General features: G+C 37.6%; 1 protein-coding gene across 5 annotated transcripts in view; it reads left to right on the top strand.

The window, feature by feature from the left end:
- LOC131432375 (integrator complex subunit 3 homolog) overlaps positions 1–21,203 on the top strand; it is an 821,606-nt gene that overhangs the window by 464,027 nt on the left and 336,376 nt on the right. The window contains exon 10 of one of the 5 annotated variants that reach the window (XM_058598611.1): positions 6,667–6,691. The exons of the other annotated variants lie outside the window; for them this stretch is intronic. Within the exon in view, the coding sequence (XP_058454594.1) occupies positions 6,667–6,676 (10 nt within the window). The 3' untranslated portion in view covers positions 6,677–6,691. Of the gene's footprint in view, positions 1–6,666; positions 6,692–21,203 lie in introns of those variants that run through there. 5 annotated transcript variants of the gene reach the window in all.

The following is a 21,203-nucleotide window of genomic DNA, read 5'->3' as shown; positions in this document are numbered from 1 at the left end:
AAGACTTTTCGTATGAATCTGAATTTGTAGAAAAGAAATTTTCCGAGAAAATTAATTGAAGCTATTTGTCACACACGCATTTGCTGATCTCGACGAACTGATTCGAATGGTATATGGATGTTATGTTGTTCCAGCATTTATTGCTGTAAGTAGTTTAAAACAAAATAATTAAAAAAAATTCTGCCATCATCTGGTTTATATATGTCATATTCGAACGATTATGTTGCCAAAAACGAGCCGTGCCAAAATCGGTCCGAGGCTAAATGTCATGAAAAAGAATGCTGTACACAATCCTTTTGGTTCTTAGAAACAATTGTATGTAACAGTATAAAAAATCGTGTTTTCCGTTGCTCCCAAGCATTTCTTTGTCATACAACGCTCAAAACTCCTACTGCTGGAATAGGGGGAAAAGTCGCTTACAGAAAAATTTCGATATCTCCGTTAAAAATGGACGGATTTTAACAATCTATGGCTTGTTGGATAGGTATTACCGTGCGGAATTTAAGTCTGAAAACATATTCTGTTTTCAAGGTCAATTGTGACAGATAATCATAAAGTCTTTATTAAAACTCGCTCCCGTGAACTAAGAAGTTAATTGGCGCCGCCGTCCGGAAATCCGGCTGAGTGGATTTACATGTACATGATTCCGCGAAAGCATCAACGTCTCGAAAGTGTGTACGTCAAGTTGAGGATCCTCTCTATCTGGATGTAACCATCTGGACAACCAGCAACGTCAGCCGAACAGAACACGACAGCACCGTGAGTAACTATACGTTAATCATTTGAGTAGTTATTTGTGAGAAAATTCTGTGCACTTGCAAATAGGCCAAAATCTTTTTGACAGCGTTCTACCAGATAGGCGCCGTCCAAGAAAATCTCGCACTACCAGATAGTCGTTATTTTTTTCTTCCTCTCTCCCTTTCTCCGATTACAACGCACTACCAGATAGACGCTGTTTTCATTCTACTTATTTATACTACATGATTAAAAGACTAGCAGAAGTCTTGTTCGCGAATCGACTGATTAATAGCGACGACTAACACAGTGACGATAGCGAGAACTCAGAACAAAACTCCCACGTTCCAATAAAAAATTTTGATCTTTCATTGGCCTTACATTATAAGAAAAGGCTGAAACGACAGATCAAAGCGAATTTTTGCAGCAACTCGCTAGCCAAATGAACGCGTTGACGCAAACAATCAACACGATGACTGGTAAATAAACGCAATATAAGAACATGCTAGCGACGATGAACACTAAAATAGATAACAATAACTCTACACAGGACACCTTTTATCCTCCACCAATATCCACGCTTAACCAAAAGGACCTATTCAGGATCCCCGACCCTATCAAGTCCATCCCAGCTTATGATGGCAACCGTAGCCAACTAAATTCTTGGCTAACCACAGCCGAGAATATACTCAACATTCTTAGACCTACCGTTAACGAACAGGTATTCCAAATATATTTACAAGCAGTTAGCAATAAAATAGAGGGTAAGACAAAAGACATTTTATGTCTTGCCGGAAGCCCGACATCTTTCGAAGAAATCAAGGGAATACTAACCAATGCCATAGCTGAGAGACAGGAATTATTTACTTACAAGAGCCAGTTATGGCAAAATAAAATGACTGAAAACACAAGCGTACATAAGTACTATCAACGGACTAAAGACCTCATCCAAAATATAAAAATACTCTCAAAACAAAACGAAAAATATCGCATACATTGGGACGCAATTAACAGTTTCATAGAAGAGGACGCACTAGCAGTCTTAATTGCCGGCCTTCGCGAACTATACTTTGGTTTTGCACAGGCGGCGCGCTCAAAAGAATCGGAAGACGCATACGCCTTCCTGTGCAAATTTAGAAGCAAAGCAATAACGGCGAATAATATGAACCAGCCGAAATTCATAAAATCAAACCCCAACAGCCAAACTCAAATGATATATGATATAGCCGGAACCGAAAAAACCTTTCTACAACCAACAACCATTCACCATACCCATGGACATAGATCCATCGATCAGGAGTAGGCTCACTTTGAACAAGAAAGCGATTAATAATAGTGAAACAGTAGCCGATTCCGACAACTCGGAGAAGTCAGACGAAGAGGAGGAAAATGAAGTGAATTTTTGGTTATCAACCCAGAACATTAAATTAAAAACACAAGATAATATAAAATTGCTTTTACATACAGGAGCTAATAAGAATATCATTAAACCGGGAATAATCCCCAACACAAAAATAATCAAAAATACAAACTTGAAAAATATCACTGGCACGCACATTATCAATTGCAAAAAAGAAGTCAACTTACTTGGTTTTGACATCCCCAAACAAATCTATTACGAAGCAAATTTTCACAACTTATTTGACGGAATCATTGACTCAGAATTCTTCGCTAAAACAAATACTGTAATAAACTACAAAACAGAAACAATATCGAATATCGATTGCAACTATATTGCAAATATTACCTACTGAAGAAAAGTATCAACCATATAATAACTCTTTCAAGCAACAGAAATGGAGACTAGTTCGTCCCGAAACCTACAAAACTATGCAAAAACATACTCGTGGAATCTGGCTTATACCAATCAAGAACTAAATTTATTTCTGTTCTTCTTAGAACAAACAGTACCAAAAAACCACAATTACCACTTAAGAAAATTCAAATCAAAGTCAACAACTTCGAAACATATGATTTCTTTTGCAAAAGACGGGTGGGTAATGTCAGAGACATAACTGGATGTCGTGAATACTAAAAAACTGACACGCTCCCACCATTTTTCCGAATATCAGTTAGTTGATTGATTGTATGAATTGTGCAAGCTTTCTCCTTTTTCACTAATAGAGATTGAAGCGATGCACCTACATTAAAGTTCAGATTAGTTACGACCCCATACTAGTATGAAGATCTGTTCAACATCATCACTTTCGCTTTCGCATTGCCGTTCGTAATTGACTGTGTTAGTGATAGTACAAATTATTTTAATTTCCATCTTGATGAATCTTTTGGTAGGAAATATTGAAATCTGAGATGGTTCTCTTGTGTGTCTTGTTTCAGAAACAGTTGCTCTGAAAATTGTAGGAAAGCGACAAAATTCAACTAGTTCTTTAGGATGATCTTTAGCACTGAAAAGTGCTTTGAATGGGCCTTGCTGGATTTTATGGCTGCCTTTCTACCGGTTTTCGGTGTCATTGTGCTGACGGTGTCTCGTGCGTTCAGAGTAGCTGCTTTAACTTAAATGACGCTATTTCTCACATCACATTTCATGTTATACCTGCTACTGGCAGCGGTGTACGGACAGCACCTTTTCCAAAATTCCTTTTCCTGTTCACAGAACGGGAAACAGTGAGACGACATAAAAGAGAGAGTTAGTAGAGCGGTAATACTGAATTGACTGTCTAGCTGTTAACAGCATCTCGTGGAATTTTTACGCAGAAACACGCACACAGGAGAAACAGTTAAGGACAAGGCAAAGTCCCGCTCGAACCGTGCTGGTCTGCAGTTCCCAGTTAGCAGAATCCATCCGGAAGGGAAACTACGCCGAGCATGTCGGTGCCGGTGCACCGATCTATCTGGTAGCAGTGATGGGGTATTTGGCTACTGAAGTTTTGGAATTGGCCGGAAACGCTGCCTGTGACAACAAGAAAACGAAAATCATCCCTCGCCATCTGCAGCTGGCCATCCGTAACGGCGAGGAGTTGAAAAAACCCGTCCTTTTCAGGACGACTGTGATAATGGAATATTTAAGATTGATTTAAGTTTAGCCAGTTCTGATACGCCTGGAAAGTAGAATGCGCAAATCAAGTGGAAACCTTTGTTCTAACAATTTGTTCATTTTTGTTTTCGGCCGCATAGTAAAGTATTCACGACAAAAATCCATATTGATCTGTATACATGGCAACTCTGTTTCGCACGGCATATTTGTATACTAGTATAAATATGTGTTCAACATAATCATTTTCGCATTGCCGTTCATAATTGAATGTGTTAGTGACGGTGCAAATTATTTAAAGTTCTATCTTGTTGAATCTTTTGGTAGGAAATATTGAGATCTGAGATGATTCTCGTGTGTGTCTTGTTTCGGCAACAGTTTCTAAGAAAATGGTTGGAAAGCGACAAAATTCAACTAGGTCTTTATAATGATCTTTAGCACTGAAAAGTGTTTTGAATTGTCTGAAAAGCACTAAAAAGTGCTTTGAATGGGCCTTGCTTGACTTTTTGGCTGCTTTTCTACCGGTTTTCGGTGTCATCGTGCTGACGGTGTCTCGTGCGTTCGGAGTAGCTGCTTTAACTTAAATGACGCTATTTCTCACATCACATTTCATTTTATACCTGCTACTGGTAGCGGTGTACGGACAGCCCCTTTTCCAAAATTCCTTTTCCGATGTTGCTCGATGTTGTCGATGGTGCTCTCGTGTGTCTTGTTTCGAGAACAGTTGCTCAGCAAATGGTAGGAAAATTGAACCACTCAGCTTTTATATGGATGCTCTTGTATAGATGCAGACATCTCGCGTTCTGATTGGCTGGTGCTGTCATAGGTTAAATAAAACTGGTTTTTCAATAGTGCACTATTAAAAAACTTCAATGTTGTTGCGATACACGTTCAAGTTAAAAAATTTCGATTCTATTGGCAGTTAGAGTATATGAATCCTTTCACAGATCACTGAGTTATGAACTTTCAAAATACGAGAAAGGCAAACGCGCCTTATGAATTATCCTCTTTGATACTCGTTTATACCAAACATTTCAGAAAAGTTTAATTTTGAACTATTTGAGATTATGTCACACAACTGAAATTTTTATCATAAAATTGTGATCATATTTCCGATGGCATGTAGCAAGAATTATGTTGATTCATTAGATACAACAGGAGATATTCACGATCGAAAACTTATCACTCTCTCAGAGGGTAAATTTCGAAAAGGCGTCCCATAGTAAAGTATGTCGTATTCACGACAAAAAGCAGATTCAGCACATTCAAAGATAACATAAAAACCTTAATTCGGACCGACCATCATAAAGTCCTATTAAAAGAAGACGAAAAACTGACCTCGACAACCAAAATAAAGCATAAAACCCAAACAACTAGCGACAAACCAATCTATACTTAAACCTATCGCTATCCACACATCCATTAAGAAACCGTTAAAGAGCAAATTCAAGAAATGTTCGAGAACGGAATAATAACACATTCAAACTCACCGTGGAACGCTCCTATATGGATTGCACAAAAAAAAACGATGCGTCAGGCAAAAAGAAGTTTCGCGTAGTTATAGATTATAGGAAACTGAACGAAGTAACTATAGACGACAAACACCTTATACCACAAATTGAAGATATACCCGACAATTTAGGACATTCACAATAGACTCCCAAATCAACAACCCACCGTGTACCCTGCCAGACACCTCACACTCCGTTGATACGTCCGACGACTTCTACATCCACTGTACCGAAAGACTCATCAATAACTTTGGAAACTAATTAATATTACAAGAAGCTACCTTCAATCCAGACATCACCGAACAAATTTTTCCAAACTATAGAAGAACAATTATCTGCCGTGGTTCTTTCAATCATGAAACCATTACAGACGCTCTGAAAACATGTCATAACGGAAGGCAGACAGCCATACAAGCCCCAGAAAATATGTTGCGAATGATTCAGGATGTGTATAGAGAACACTTCTCAACTCTAACTCCCACTTTGTCATAACACAAATTACAGTAGAGGACGTGACCGTGAAGAGAGACAAGATCAAATTATAAAAAGAGAACACTAGCGTGTCCACCGTGGCATACAAGAAGTAGAGAACCAGATAAAACGGTCTTTCTTTTTCCCTAATATAACAAAAAAATCGAAAAATCATAAATTCATGCATACTCTTCAACACAAATACGAAAGGCGACCATACAACATCAAAATATCACCCAGACAAATAGAACCAGCTCCTTTCCATAGGGTCCATATGGACATCTTTGGCATTGACAAGCACAACTACTTATCCCTAATAAACGCTTTCTCGAAACACCTCTACGTTATCGAAATTCAAACTCGAAACTTTGTAGACATCCAAAACGCACTATCCCAATATTTCTAAACTGTTAATTTGTGATCATGAAACCTGATTTACGAGCATCTAAATCAAAAGTTTTCTAGGTGAACTCGGAATTCAAATACAATTCGCCTCTTCATCAGAATCCAATGGCCAAGTTGAAAAGACTCACACAACAATAATAGAGATGTTCAACACAAACAAGCATAAATTCCCCGAACTGAATTCTCCAGAAATCATCGCACTTGTCGTAAACCTAATGAAACCACACTTTCAACCAAACGAATACAATACACCCACGCGACATAACACAAGCCACCCAGTATATATTATCCAAAACCCGAAATCACATAAAAAGAAGTCAAATAAACATGACCAAATACAACGACACAAAAGAACACAATTAAATTAAATGATGATGTTTTTATAAAAAAGATAACTAGAAAAAAACTGACCCCAGATTTACAGATCCAAAATGATTAAGTAACTACGAAAAAACAATTGCAATTTAACGAAATGTTAAAAGAAACAAGAGCAAATTAAAAGGGACAGGAAACAAGAGATAACTCCACTAATATTTTCCTTTCTCGTTTTAGGAACCATTGATACAATACAAAAAAATAGATAGAAAATAAAGAGAGGTACTACGAAACCGGCCACTGAAAGCAGCCTACACTAACCAAAATAACAGCATTCTCTTCTTTTCAGCTCAACAATAAGAAACATCAAACCCTAGTATCAATTTTTTCTCTCTTCATTCAATACCAAGATGCAAATTATAACTATCTTATTTTTAGTAACGGGAACGTTATGTTAAAACCTAGGAATCACATACTTGAACGAGAAGCCTATATTGATGATGAAACTAAGGAAATGCAGGATTAAAATAGGGAACACTCAAATTATACATCCTATAAACTTAACAAATCTAGACAGTACTATCCAAACATTGACCAACATAGCATACAAAAACTAAAAGGATCAGCTTGTGTTCAAGTTTTGTATGAAAGCAGTTATTTTTATAGCGTTAAAGTTTCTCTACCATTCTGCGATTTCGGTTGAAGCGATAAACTTTTGCTCATTATCAATCAAGTTCATCTTATATAAATTAGAAATTAATCTTAAGCACTCAAAATTTAACCTGGGTAGTTGTCAATTTCTCAGGCGAAACGACATAACATGGAATTTCATCCGAGCTTGCATGACACAAGTTCAGAGCAAACCAATTAAAGCTTCAAATTGTTTTATGGCACTTTTTGTCTTACGACCTAGCAACAACCTGCATCTAGCATGCTACGCGTAGGACTGAAACGTTAGCTATAATTTTACTTCTATTTATAATAGATATAAATAGATCACTGCTCGCTACGAATCAAAATTTCAATCATTTATAATTGAAAATACGTGGCTTGATACATTCAAATCGAATCATAGAAATATTTTCAATCAAATAATGAAATAATATTAATAATTGGTTCAAAAAATACTGAGCTGTAAGTGATTAAAACCTGGCCACATTTCTACGTGTATTTTTTTTTTGAGTTTCTGATTTGCACCCCTATATAGAAAATAAAGATGTGTTCCACATCAAAAGATCTCAGATAACAACACTCTGAAAAACATACCAGAACATAAGATTAGGAATACAAATAGTAATTTCTATCGGATCAGACCAGAAACAAACCACAGATTCAAGAGATGGGACACACCACGTGGAAATGGATCATCGGTAACCCGGATGCAGAGGACTTAAGGATAATCAACGCAACACTGAACAAACTAATAGATGAAAATAAAAGGCAGTTCACGGTTAACGAGCAACTGGGTCAAAGAATTCAACAATTAACAAACACTATAAATAGCATAGCAGAAAACTACTACTCCAACCAGCTAGTTCTCACCGAACTAGATACAATTACGCTGATCTTGAACGTGGACACAATAAACAAAATATTACTAGACATCCAGGACGCGATACTATTATCGAAAACTGCAACAACCAACAGTAAAATATTATCATTCAAAGTTTTAAGTTTTGCTTCGGTACCGGTTTTGGTAAAATATTATCATTCAAAGTTTTAAGTTTTGCTTCGGTACCGGTTTTGGTTTTGGTTATACAGGGGCTTTGCATTCTGTTGATAATAGGATAAATGCAATTGCCTTGGAACTTTTCGATGAATGTGCTTAGTTGAACGTAGTCTTCTGGTTTGCTTGTTGTAAAAAGTTCTTTTTTATGTTTGATGAGGTGAATTGGATAGATTTTAATAGCTGAGTTGTTGTTGTTTAGAGCGAAAATACGGATTATGTCCGATTCCTTTTCCTGTAGTTTTGGAACATGTAGAATATACAAGAGTGTGTCCTTGCTAGTAGCTATTTTGGGTGTAACATATGTAAACGCTTCGTCTGAGATGTCTACTGTGACTCCTTGGTTTTGTAGTATTTGTTTGATGGTGTTAACTTCTTTGAATGATAACATTTTACTGCCAGTTCGTGCTCGCATCTCATCCGACACAGTCGCAAATCGTTTACGGCCGAGACAACAGAAACAAAGACAATACAGTGTAGTGAACAATAGAGTGTACGAATTGGACAAATACGATTTAACAAAGCCTGAAACTTGGCCTATAAGACCAAATTCAATTTGTATTGATTTCAAGCGCTGCAAAGTTAGACCAGCAGCAAATGAAAATGAAATCTTGCTTAAAGAACGAATACATGTAGTCGCTAATAATGTAAGTGAAATTCAATTCAACAAGGCGTCTAACTGTGTGTACATTATGTTCAAACGTGAAAGAGATGCAATTGAATTCGCTTCGGTTAACAACGAGGTGCATAGTGTTGATCATGATAATTTTAAATATAAAATCCCTGTGTACATGGTGGACAATGCAATAGAAGTACGCGTGTATGACCTTCCCCGCGCAGACTAGCGATGGGTATGTTCGGGAAAACATGGCGCAGTACGGTGAAGTTCTTTCCATCGAAAGGGAAGTATTGCGGATTTTTTCCCCGGTATCCGGAATGGCGTGCGAGCGGTACGTATGCAACTACGTAAAGCAATTCCATCTTACATCGTTTGTGGTCAAGATGTAATACATCCGTGTAAAACGCTGATTACGTATGAAAATCAACTGGTTACATGTCAGTTTTGTGAACAACCTGCACACTACGGCAAACCTTGCACTGAAACTGCGAAAACAAACAAAAAGGCGGGTGGGTAATGTCAGATACATAACTGGATGTCGTGAATACGAAAACAACTGACATGTTCCTTAACACTTCCGAATATCAATTAGTTGATCAATTGTATGAATTATGCAAGCATTCCCCTTTTCCACATTTTTCGCAAAAACAAAGAAGGCTTTACTTGATCTCGATTACTGTGAATTTCACACAGCGAAAAGTGCACATTTCAACCTGTCAGATGAAGAAGACCAAATATTAAACACTGTTCGAAACATTTTCCTCGAACGATTTATTGAACAGCAGCAGATATTTTGTTTTCTTCCTCAGAACGCGTTCTGATTGGCTGGTGTTGACATGGGTCAAATGAGACAGGTTTTACAACAGTGTACTATTGAAATACTTCAATGCTTTTTCTTTACACGCTTAAGTTGAAAAATTTCGATTCTCTTATTAGTTAGATTATATAAATCCTTTCACAGATCACTGAGATATGAGCTTTCAAAATACGAGAAAAGCAAACGCGCCTTATGAATTATCTTCTTTGATACACGTTCGTACCAAACATTTCAGAAATGTTTAATTTTGAATTATTTGAGATTATGTCACACAGCAGAATATTTATCATAAAATTGTGATCATATTTCCGATGGCATGTAGCAAAAATTATGTAGATTCGTTAGATACAACAAGAGATATTCACGATCAAAAACTTATCACTCTCTCAGATGGTAAATTTTAAAAAGGCACCCCATAGTAAAGTAAGTCGTATTCACGACAAAACAAGGACAACCGCTCAACAACGGAAACTAGTGAATGCAGTGTTCCTGTTTCAAAAACACCTTCACCATCTAACCAAACAGCAACTGCAACCAATGTACAACACGGCGCTTCTACAGTAACTAGCAACGAGAACAAGACTACGAATAACAAGGAAAACGAAAAGAAGACGGAAATCGACAATGCCACCGATGCGTCAATGGACGACGAGACGAGCCACGAACAAAGTGCCCCTCAATCATCGCAGGAGGGAAATGGAAGCTCCTCCCTCTCTAGAAAAAGGATGACAACGAGATCAAATACAAAAAAAAAATTATTTACAAAATCGGCTCAATCGGCCACGTAAAGCTTGTACGCAAATAGGCCTGAATAAAAATGTCCTTTAAATAAAAAAAAAACATTCTACTGTTGGCTGTTGCAGTTTTCGATAATAGTATCGCGTCCTGGATGTCTAGTAATATTTTGTTTATTGTGTCCACGTTCAAGATCAGCGTAATTGTATCTAGTTCGGTGAGAACTAGCTGGTTGGAGTGGTAGTTTTCTGCTATGCTATTTATATTGTTTGTTAGTTGTTGAATCCTTTGACAGTGTGTTAGTGTGTCCCATCTCTTGAATCTGTGGTTTGTTTCTGGTCTGATCTGATAGAAATTAATATATGTATTCCTAATCTATCCTATATAATACAAAAAAATCCGAGATTTTTTTGTATGCTATTTTGGTCAATGTTTGAATAGTACTGTCTAGATTTGTTATCAGAACAAATTAAATCAAATGGCATGTTCCCCTTGATATTTGGAGATTTGTGCCTTGACATCAATTTGTTTTTAGCATCATTTTCCCGATATATAAGAGGGAAGGATTGAAAGGAAATGGTAAGGGTTGGACTAGGAGGATGGGAAAAATTGACGACACAAAAACACATAAAAGCAGAAGTAAATTCCTAAACCCCTAAGGGATGCTGAACAAGCTGCTGAGGATCACATTTAGTGGAAGCGGAAGTAAATTCTGAACCTCTACGAGGTCCCGAATAGTCTGCTGTTAATAAAACCTCCAACCCCCGAGAGGATTTAGAGATCTTACAAAAGCGACACCATTCTGCACTCCCGGAAGAATGCAGAATGATTCGCAGTATGTACGAGCAGAAGTAAATTCGGTACCCCCTAAAGGATGCCAAACAATCTGCTAAACCCTATTTAAGGTGAATACAGAAGGAATTCATTCACTCCAGGAAGAACGATGAACCCATCTGACTATAGTTCCTTACCACATTGGGTGAGAAACGAGAGAATATCCTTCAAGTTTAGCTCCGCATACACAGACTCAACCATGTATGGAGAACCAAAAACCCGGATACGTTGCTGCGTCAATGCGGGACAGTTACATATCAGATGGTATGAAGTACCATAATCGCATTCACACAAATCACACGAATAATACTCAGCACGTTGAATAGTAGCCATGTGATCATTGAGTTTGCAATGTCCAGTCAGAGCTCTGACCAGAATACGGCAATGATGCTTGGAGAAATGCAGTAGACACTTTGACATTTTCAGATTTAAATCTGGTAGAAATGGTTTTGTCTGAGCGCAAGCTTGCAAGCTGCGCCAGTAGCTGGCATGTTTGGATGCAGCCCAAGAACGAATCTTGTGCTTTATCCAACTAGTTGAAAGTGGTAAAGCTGGTTCAGGACCAACGAAATCATTCGTTGCACCAGCTCTAGCCAACTCATCAGCCCATTCATTTCCAGTAATACCAGAATGGCCGTTTACCCATAAGAAGTAAACAGCATTTGAAATGCTGAGGTCTTTAATTTGAGTTCGACATGCGATCACTAGATTCGACCGTGAGTCATTCGAACTGAGTGCTTTTAAGGTAGCGCTTCGCCGTGGTCACGGGAGTTCGTTGCCTATCCCGGGGTTTCACGCACTTTACCCAAAATTGTGAGAAAACGGTAAAGAAAACGGAAATTCCAAGAACATACGATTCTAGATAATTAATTTTTCTATCGATTCGTATATAAACTGTGCCTGATAAACGTTTTTATCGAAAGATTTCGTGCGAGTTTTAAAAATAAATGAGTTTTTCCTTATTCTTTCGCACGCACACAATGTCAACGCATGCATTGGGGTGTGAAAAATGCCACATGCGGTAGACGCTAACAACATTTCTTTTGTTTTCGTTGTCCGTTCTCTCTGTGTAAACGTTGAAAAAAGATGAGTAGAAAACGTAAGTAAGTGTTACTACTTTGTAAAATAATTTCTATTCATGTTTCAATAGAACCAGAAATCAGTACTGATTTTCATCGCTACTAGCTTTGAGCTTTGTTGAAAACGTAGCACATCCCTACATATGCGAGTTGTTTATAGCGAGAAATGGAAAAAGGAAAACAAAAGGTTTAACAAAACTCGCACGAAATCTCGCGAAAGAAAAGCTTACTAACTAATATTTTTCGCCAAATGCACAGTAAAATCATTTACCTACAATCGTATGTTTTTGATTTTTCGTGAATCGGGTTAGTATTGGAGAAATTTGCAATTTAGAGTGAAATTTCGACGACAAAGCAAGAGGAAGCAGTGAGTTGTCTCGCTTCGACTTGACCACGACGAAGCGCTACCTTAAGGCTACCTGACTGTCGGAACAAAAATAAATTCGTTTACCACAGATCCTCTGCTGAAGTGCCGATTGTACTCCACACAGAATTGCGTAGATTTCTGCTTGGAACACAGTACAGTATCTACCAAGTGAATGAGACTGTTCCAGCCTCATTTCACGACAGTAGACACCAGCACCAGCACGACCATTCAACAGAGAACCGTCCGTATAACAAACTATGTGTTCATCAAGTTGTCGTTCCAGACAACCAGACAACCATTACTCACGTTGATTGTTTTGAAAGGAAAACTGCATGTGAGAGTTAGGTCACTAGTAGCGAGTAAATACTCATCCCACGTAACCATTTGAGACCACAAGCTAGTGTGGCTGGTAGCATAATCTAATGGGTTACTGTTCCAAAGCCCTGTAACCTTAAGACGGTATGCACAAGATAATGCTTCTTGTTTTAGGAACACATGTAGTGGTTTAATGCACAGTAGTGCCTCTAGAGCAGCAGTAGGAGTTGTCGTTAATGCTCCTGTCATCGCCATTAGGACCATCCTTTGGAGATGGTTTAGCTTTGACAGAACTGTCGCGACTTCTCCTTTCTGCCACCATACAAGACATCCATATGCTAAAATTGGTCTAACAAGTTGTGTAGATCCAATGAATATATCTGGGTTTGGGTCCCCATGATTTTCCAAAAGCTCGTCTGCATTGGCCGAAAGCCATGCAAGCTCTTTTAATCCTGAAGTCAATGTGAGCAGACGAATTCAGTTTTGAGTCAAGAATAACCCCGACGTATTTAACTTGATCGACCACAGTGACCTCTGAACCAAAGAACTGCAACGGACGAGCTCCTGTGATTATCCTACGATGAGTGAAAAGCACCATTGATGTTTTGCCCGGATTTACAGATAATCCAACCTGACAACACCATTGTTCAACAGATCGCAGGGGTTGTTGCATTAAATCAAAGAGAGTGTGAATGCTGATACCGGTCATCAATATATGATAATCGTCGACAAAACCTTGTGTCGGAAATCCAAGGTTATTAAGTTTTCTTAACAAACCATCAGCGACTAGGTTCCATAAAAGTGGGGATAGTACACCACCTTGAGGACACCCACAGACACTCAGCTTTCTAATCTCTGTTTGCCGATGATCAAAGAAGTCGATTGCTAAGCATTGCGTGTATCAAATTTGTGATACTTGAAGGTATGCCATGACCACGGGCTGCTTCCAGAATTGAATTGAAAGACACGTTATCAAAGGCACCTTCAATATCTAGGAAAACTCCCAAGTAAGATTGCTTTTGTGAGAAAGCTTTTTCAATGTTGTACACAACATCATGTAACAGGATTGTAGTGGACTTTCCACGCTGGTAAGCATGTTGCATGCCATGTAGCGGATGCACGCCCAAATTAACATTCCTGATATAGTGATCGACTATGCGTTCCACTGTTTTAAGAATGAGCTAAGACTGATAGGCCTGAAACTCTTCGCTTCCTCATAAGTGTCGCGACCGCCTTTAGGAATAAATTTGACAATTTGACATTCTTAGCCAGTTGGGAAACCGCTACCGACACTACACGGCTATCTAGGCTGCTCAGAGAAGGAAGTTGACATTGATGGTCAACTTCCATGGATGGCCGAGCAGCCACAAAATATATATAGTACTGTCTAAATTTGTTAAGTTTATAGGATGTATAATTTGAGTGTTCCCTATTTACATCCTACATTTTATTAATATCATCATCAAGATATTCTTCTCGTTCAAGTCTGTGATTCCTAGGTTCTGACATAATGTTCCTGTTACTAAAAATAAGATAGTTATAATTTGCATCTTGGTATTCAATGAAGGGAGAAAAAATTGATACTAGGGTTTGTTGTTTCTTTTTGTTGAGCTGAAAAGACGAGAATGCTGGTATTTTGGTTAGTGTAGGCTGCTTTCAGTGGGCGGTTTCGTAGTACGTCTCTTCATTTTCTTTAGATATTTTTTGTATTGTATCAATGGTTCCTGAAACGAGAAAGGAAAATATTAGTGGAGTTATCTCTTGTTTCTTGTCGGTTTTAATTTGCTCTTGTTTCTTTTAACATTTCGTTTAATTGCAAATGTTTTTTCGTTGTTACTTAAACATTCTGATTCTGTAAATCTGGGGTTAGTTTTCTTTCTAGTTATCTTTTTTATAAAAACATCATCATTTAATTTAATTTCTGGGGGGTGTTCTTTTGTGTCGTTGTATTTAGTCATGTTTATTTGACTTCTTTTTAAGTGGTTTCGGGTTTTGGAGAATATATTCTGGGCGGCTTGTGTTATGTCGCGTGGGTGTATTGTATTCGTTTGGTTGAAGATAATTTCATTAGGTTTATATGAGGTAGCTGAGTGTATGGTTTCGTTGTATTTTATACAAACGTTAAAAAAATCGTTGGACAAAACACCACAAGGCAACTCATAAACATAATAATTCCCAAACCGTTACAAATTCTAGAAACGCATGGTCAAGTGCCGAGGACGCCACTTTTTCACCCCGTAGCTTTGCGGCGTTCTTAGACTGTTTGTAACTTTTTGAGCGTACAACGCGCCTTATATGATGGAAGAGGTAATGTAGTCCAGTTTAGTCTACGATGCGCATACAGTAGAAATTATTTTTGGATAGATTCGATACATCCTTCGTGTATTGAGGTACATGGGTTCCATACTATGCTGCAGTATTCCAAAATTGGCCTGACATAAGTTGTATATAATAATTTTAATGAAACGTTTATAGAAGCCTTACATACTATTTGCTTTATTGACAATTGTATTATAATACTCCACGAAAGTAAGTTTTGAGTCTAAAATTACGCCTAGGTCTCTAATAATCGTACATTTTTCAACAGGTTTCCTAAATTTATGTTAATAGAAGGAGACATGATATTTATACTAAACTATATTGAAACACATTTGTAAACGTTTAGTTGGAGTAAGCTTTTATTGCGGCAAATGTTGAAAATTTTAATTTCATGTTGGAATACACCAACAGCGTAGCTTCTAGTCTTTATTAGTATAGCCTGTTCTTTCTAAAATCGATCCAAAATTCTCGCTGTCCTGCTGAAAGCAGAACTTATTTGAAAATCTCGTCTTGATCAACGAAACCTCAAGATTATCCAGCAAGATGTTGAAGCTTGAAACTGTCATAATTTTACAATAAATACACTACACTAAAACAAGAAGCATTATCTTGTAAATACCGGTATATACCAATAATGTAAAATCTAAAAAAGGTACGAAAATTCGTCCAAGACATGAAATGTGCGTCTTTTCCTTGCCGTTCCATAAAACGTCTTTCCCAGCGATTCCATAAAACAATCTTTAAAGTTAATATGATGAAAAAATTAACAAATTAATAAACAAATTAAAAAATTCAAACTTGTTCCTATTTTTTTTTAAAGAAGCCTTAGAGGTCTAACTCACTCTTGGTAAAGTTTCAGAGTGGAAGTGGAGCGTACCCCAGCGCAATTCGCTCGGATACGGGCTTAAAAGGCTATCCGCATTATGCCGATCCGACCGATCCGAGCTCTCCAACGTTGACCTTTTTTCTGCTTCGGCTATGGCTGAGCTGCACATGCAGTTGTGGGCATGTCCAGCTCAACCATAGCCGAAGCAGAGAAAAAGTCAACGCCGGAGAGCTCGGATCGGTCAGATCGGCCTAATGCGCCTTTAACTTGTCGACACATGTCGCACCACAGATCGAATCCTAACTTTGTCAGTTTATTGTTATCAATGTTTCAGTTAAGACCGCGGTGTAAAAATGAATTCAAAATTCAAAAATCGTTGCTGCAATCCATTTAATATTGATACACATGTTAGCAAAAATCAAAAACATTCGTTGCGTCGGGTTTCTTCTTCCCTCCTTGAGAAATTTGATTTTTTGCAGGCAAATAATGTTTTGTGTGCACCGTGTAGGCAGAAAACGAATAAAGTTTTGCAAAGGATTTACGTGTGTATTAAAATAATGATGGCATACAATTTTGGAAAACTTGCGAAATGATGCAATTTTCACTATTCAGCTTTGAGGGAAAATTCTGCTGATGTAATAATGATCACAGATTCTGAATCTTCTGAGACTGATGACAATTATGACAATGTGTCTATATTCAGCGACTATACAGAAGTAATTCTTACATTTACTTACATTATAACATTGAATTTCTCAAATTTTAAAATATTGATTGCCTTTTTAGAATGAACCATATTTGTCTTCTGGTTCTCTTACTGAATTGAAACAAAAATTTCATGCTAAAGATGCAGTTAAATAGGAAAAAATAAGAATTTTAACTGTTTTGCCAAAAAACTGGAGTATTCGTAAGATAGCGCATACGATGAACATCAAATTTTTTTTTATCAAACTCTTGATGTCTTTTTATTTAAAATCATGAATATTGATATTAAAAAAAAAACAATTTTCCCCTGAAATAGTAATTGAAGTCAAACAATTTTACGAACGTGACTATGCAAGTGTTATGATGCCAGGTCAAAAGGACACGAAATTAGTAAAAATTGATGGGAAAAATGCATAATTCAAAAACGTGCTTGATCCACCTAGCAGTGAGATGAATCCTGTTTTTATCAATCCGCATGTGTTTTTTGCATGAATATATTTTTAAGCGGGAATTTGAGATTATAATCATCAATCATTACTCTATAATGTCGAAACTGCAAATCGGATCGAATTTGAATCTAAAAGTGTGACAATCGATTGAACATTTCATGATATGTCGAAGTAGGTTCCACTTTAGAGTTTACGGGTTTTTGAGGTACTTCCAGAGCCGGTATTCAGGAACCAGCATAACCCAAACCGATACGTATGAAAAAAAATATGACGATTAAATTGTAATAGTTTCGAGTCCAATTTTGAAGTTTTTTGGAATTATCATCTTCTATATCGATTTGAATTTTAAAAACTCATCTCTGTAATTTCAGAATCGGATAAAATTCATTAATTATGCATGGGACCATAAATACTTTAATTTGAATTTTTGTGTTTGAAATTCGATTGGGCCTTCTTTCAAGAAAACGATTGAGCTTTGGGGAACGATTCGATACTGGAACCGGAATTCGAAAGTCGGTTTAATCGAAATCAGTTAAATTCACCTGAGGAGCTGTATAGTTCACATTCGATTCAAAATGTTTGAAAATCGGTGTAGACATCTTTGAGAAATTGTAGTGCGAGTTAAATTTTTGGATGCCTTCCGGATCGAAAATTGAATACCGCTAAAATTGAAATAAGTTTATTTGGTTGTCGACTATTCAAATCAGCAGACCCGATAAACCTCATTAATTTATGTGAAATGGACATTTTTATACTAATCACCATGTATCTCATAAACCGGAAGTTGGATCTGGCTGAAAAGCAAGATGTTTTATAGGTTCTTAAAACTTTTCATTGAATCGGTTCAGCCATCTACGATAAAAATGAGTTACACAAATTTAATTTCGTTTCACATATCATCCTGTAGTTCCGGAACCAGAAGTTGGATCCAAACGTAATGCAGGAACATTGTTTGGGAGCATACGACTTTTCATACAAACCTGAGTTTGTAAAAAACGGTTGAGTATTCTCCGAGAAAATTGAATGAAATTATTTTTCACGCCCGCATTTGCTGATCTGGACAAACTGATTCAAATGGTATATGGGTGTAATGTTCTTCCGCCTTTTATTGCTGTAAGTAGTTTAAATCACTATAGTTATGGAATTGCTTTCAACTCGAAAATTTATTAATTTATTTATTTATTTGAATCAACAGACATAATTTAGTCCAAATGATTATTTCTTAGTATATATAAAAAATTAGATCGTATGGCACGGCGTGGCAGATGGAAATCAAATCCTGATGAAACTCTGTTGAAGAACCGCTGCATTCCTGTAATAGCACCGTTAATTCCATAATTAGTGCGACGAAATGGTAAGCGAAGGAACAAACTGTTACGAAGAACACGTGATCGAACGTTGAGGTTGATTTCGCTAAGAAGTGCGGGGCAATCGATCCTATCAGTTAAAATATCAGATATTGTCATTGCTCGTGATAAATCACGTCGAACATGCAGTGTGTCAATTCCAATTAACATCGCTCGACTTTCATAACTCGGGAGCTGTTGAGGATTATTCCAAGGCAACCGGCGCAGTGCAAAGCGAATAAATCTGCGTTGTATCGATGCGATCCGATTGGCACCGTTGAGGTAGTAAGGGTTCTATACCACTGAGCAATATTCAAGAATAGAGCGTACCAGCGAACAGTAAACAGTTTTCAGGCAGTAAATATCATTGAAAGTTTTGGTTATCCGTATTACAAATCCCAAGCATCGGGAAGCTTTTGCAACTATGTAGCTAACATGTTGCTTAAACGTCAGTTGCTCATCGAGGAAGATGCCAAGATCTTTCACACATGTCGTCCTTTTAATTGGAGTGTCACCAATGCAGTATTCAAATCGAACTGGATTTTTCGTTCGTGTGAATGTTATGATCGAACATTTCTGGGGATTTAGAATCATTCGATTGATCTCACACCAGTCAGCAAAAATTAACAGTTGGAGTTGCAGGAATACAGCATCATCTATTTTCCGGATTATGTTATACATTTTTAGATCATCAGCAAATGAAAGCCGCGGACCTTCCAGGACAAAATTCACATCGTTAAAGTACAGCAAGAATATCAGTGGTCCTAGATGACTGCCTTGTGGAATTCCGGAGGAAGCGCAAAACTCATCAGATACACAGTCACCGATTCTTACGGCAAGACGTCGATCGCTTAGGTATGAATTAATCCAGCGAAGTACGTTCGAGCCAAAACCGAGTTTGTCTAGTTTAGCAATGGCGATAGCGTGATTTATTTTATCGAAGGCTGCCGACAGATCCGTGTAAATGACGTCTGTTTGATAACCAACGGACATAGAATTTGTAACATAATTCGTAAGCGAAAGCAGATTTGTAGCAGTAGAACGTTTTGGCATAAATCCTTGCTGAGTGTGTACAATATACTGCTTACAATGGTTGAAAATTGGCTCAAGAACGATCTTTTCAAAAAGCTTTGGAATGGCGCTGAGAAATGCAATCCCACGGTAGTTGTCAACTAGTTTTTTATTTCCTTTTTTATGAACTGGAAACATAAAAGAGGACTTCCACAGATCGGGAAATATTCCGGCAGTTAGCGATTTGAGGAACAAAGACGTAAGAGGTGCTGCTAAACTAGCAGAGCATTTTCGCAGAACAATCGCCGGTATACCATCTGGCCCTAAAGGGGTGCTAGCCTTTGTTTTACGGATTGCCAACAGAACAGTGTTTTCATCCAAATTGATCGCATTTAAGGACTGATAAAGAAATGGCACATTTTGCACCGCAAGGGATACTTGATGCGGTAACAATTTTTCATCAGAAAAAACACTAGCAAACTTCTGAGAAAATAGCTGACAAATCTCCTGCGGACTTGAACCTGTGAATGCTCCGTAACGCATTGACGAAGGTAGCTCAGATTCTTTCCTTTGCTCGTTGACATAGCTCCAGAATTTTTTGGGATCCGACTTTAGTTTACGTTGTACGTTCCGCAAATAACTATCGTGGCAACGCTTCACGGCCCTCTTGTACGTTCGGTTTATCTGCACATAATTTTGCCGTAAGACAAATCCTCCATGCTTAGAAAATTGCTTCAATGCTGCCCGTTTTACTGTTTTTAAACGTCTTAGTTCGGTGGATTGCCAATTCGGTTTGGTTGATTTCCGACTGGATCGCTTAGGCACAAAGCGATCAATAACATAGCTCATAATGTTAGAAAAAGTTTGTACTGCAGCATTGACATCCAAAATGCTGCCATATTTACATATGTCATATTCGAACGATTCTGTTGCCAAGAACGAACAATGCTAAAATCGGTCCGAGGCAAAATGTCATGAAAATGGATGCTGTACACAGTATTTTTGGCAAAAATTGTATGTAACAGTATAAAAAATCATGTTTCACGTTGCTCCCAAGCATCGCTTTGTCATACAATGCTCAAAACTACTACTGCTGGAATAGGGGGAAAAGTCGTTTTCACAACGCTTATACGCTTACGTTAAAAATGGACGGATTTAAACAATCTATTACTTTTTGGATAGCTATTAATGTGCGGAATCTATGTTGTAAACATATTCAGGATTCGAGGTCTAGTGTGACATATACTGTCAAAAAAACTGAAAATTTTGACATAAAACTTCGTATAACTCAAAATTTGAGCAGTTCGTCGAGCTGAATCGATTGGTATATAACATTCGGCCCTCCGGGCCTCGGAAAATTTTTCTAAAGTATGAGCGAATTCTATACCTATTTTTTATGTATATAAAAAAGGTAAAAAGAATATTTTTTGGGAATCTTAAAGACGTTTATCAACGATTCATAGGTTGAAATGAAGGGATCAAAATAAACTTTTCAAAATTCTGCTCACTCCGACCAGAGCACTGTGTTTTTGCTGGAACTGGTGGGACGCACAATGTTTGTCTGTGTCCCATTCACGAAAATATGAGACTGATGACTTCAGGTAATAAACGGAAACATCTCCGTTT

Source organism: Malaya genurostris, chromosome 2 (genome assembly GCF_030247185.1).
Source record: "Malaya genurostris strain Urasoe2022 chromosome 2, Malgen_1.1, whole genome shotgun sequence".
Lineage (NCBI taxonomy): Eukaryota > Metazoa > Arthropoda > Insecta > Diptera > Culicidae > Malaya > Malaya genurostris.
Note: the sequence above shows the minus strand (reverse complement) of the source record. Positions and strands in the feature narration are given on the sequence as shown.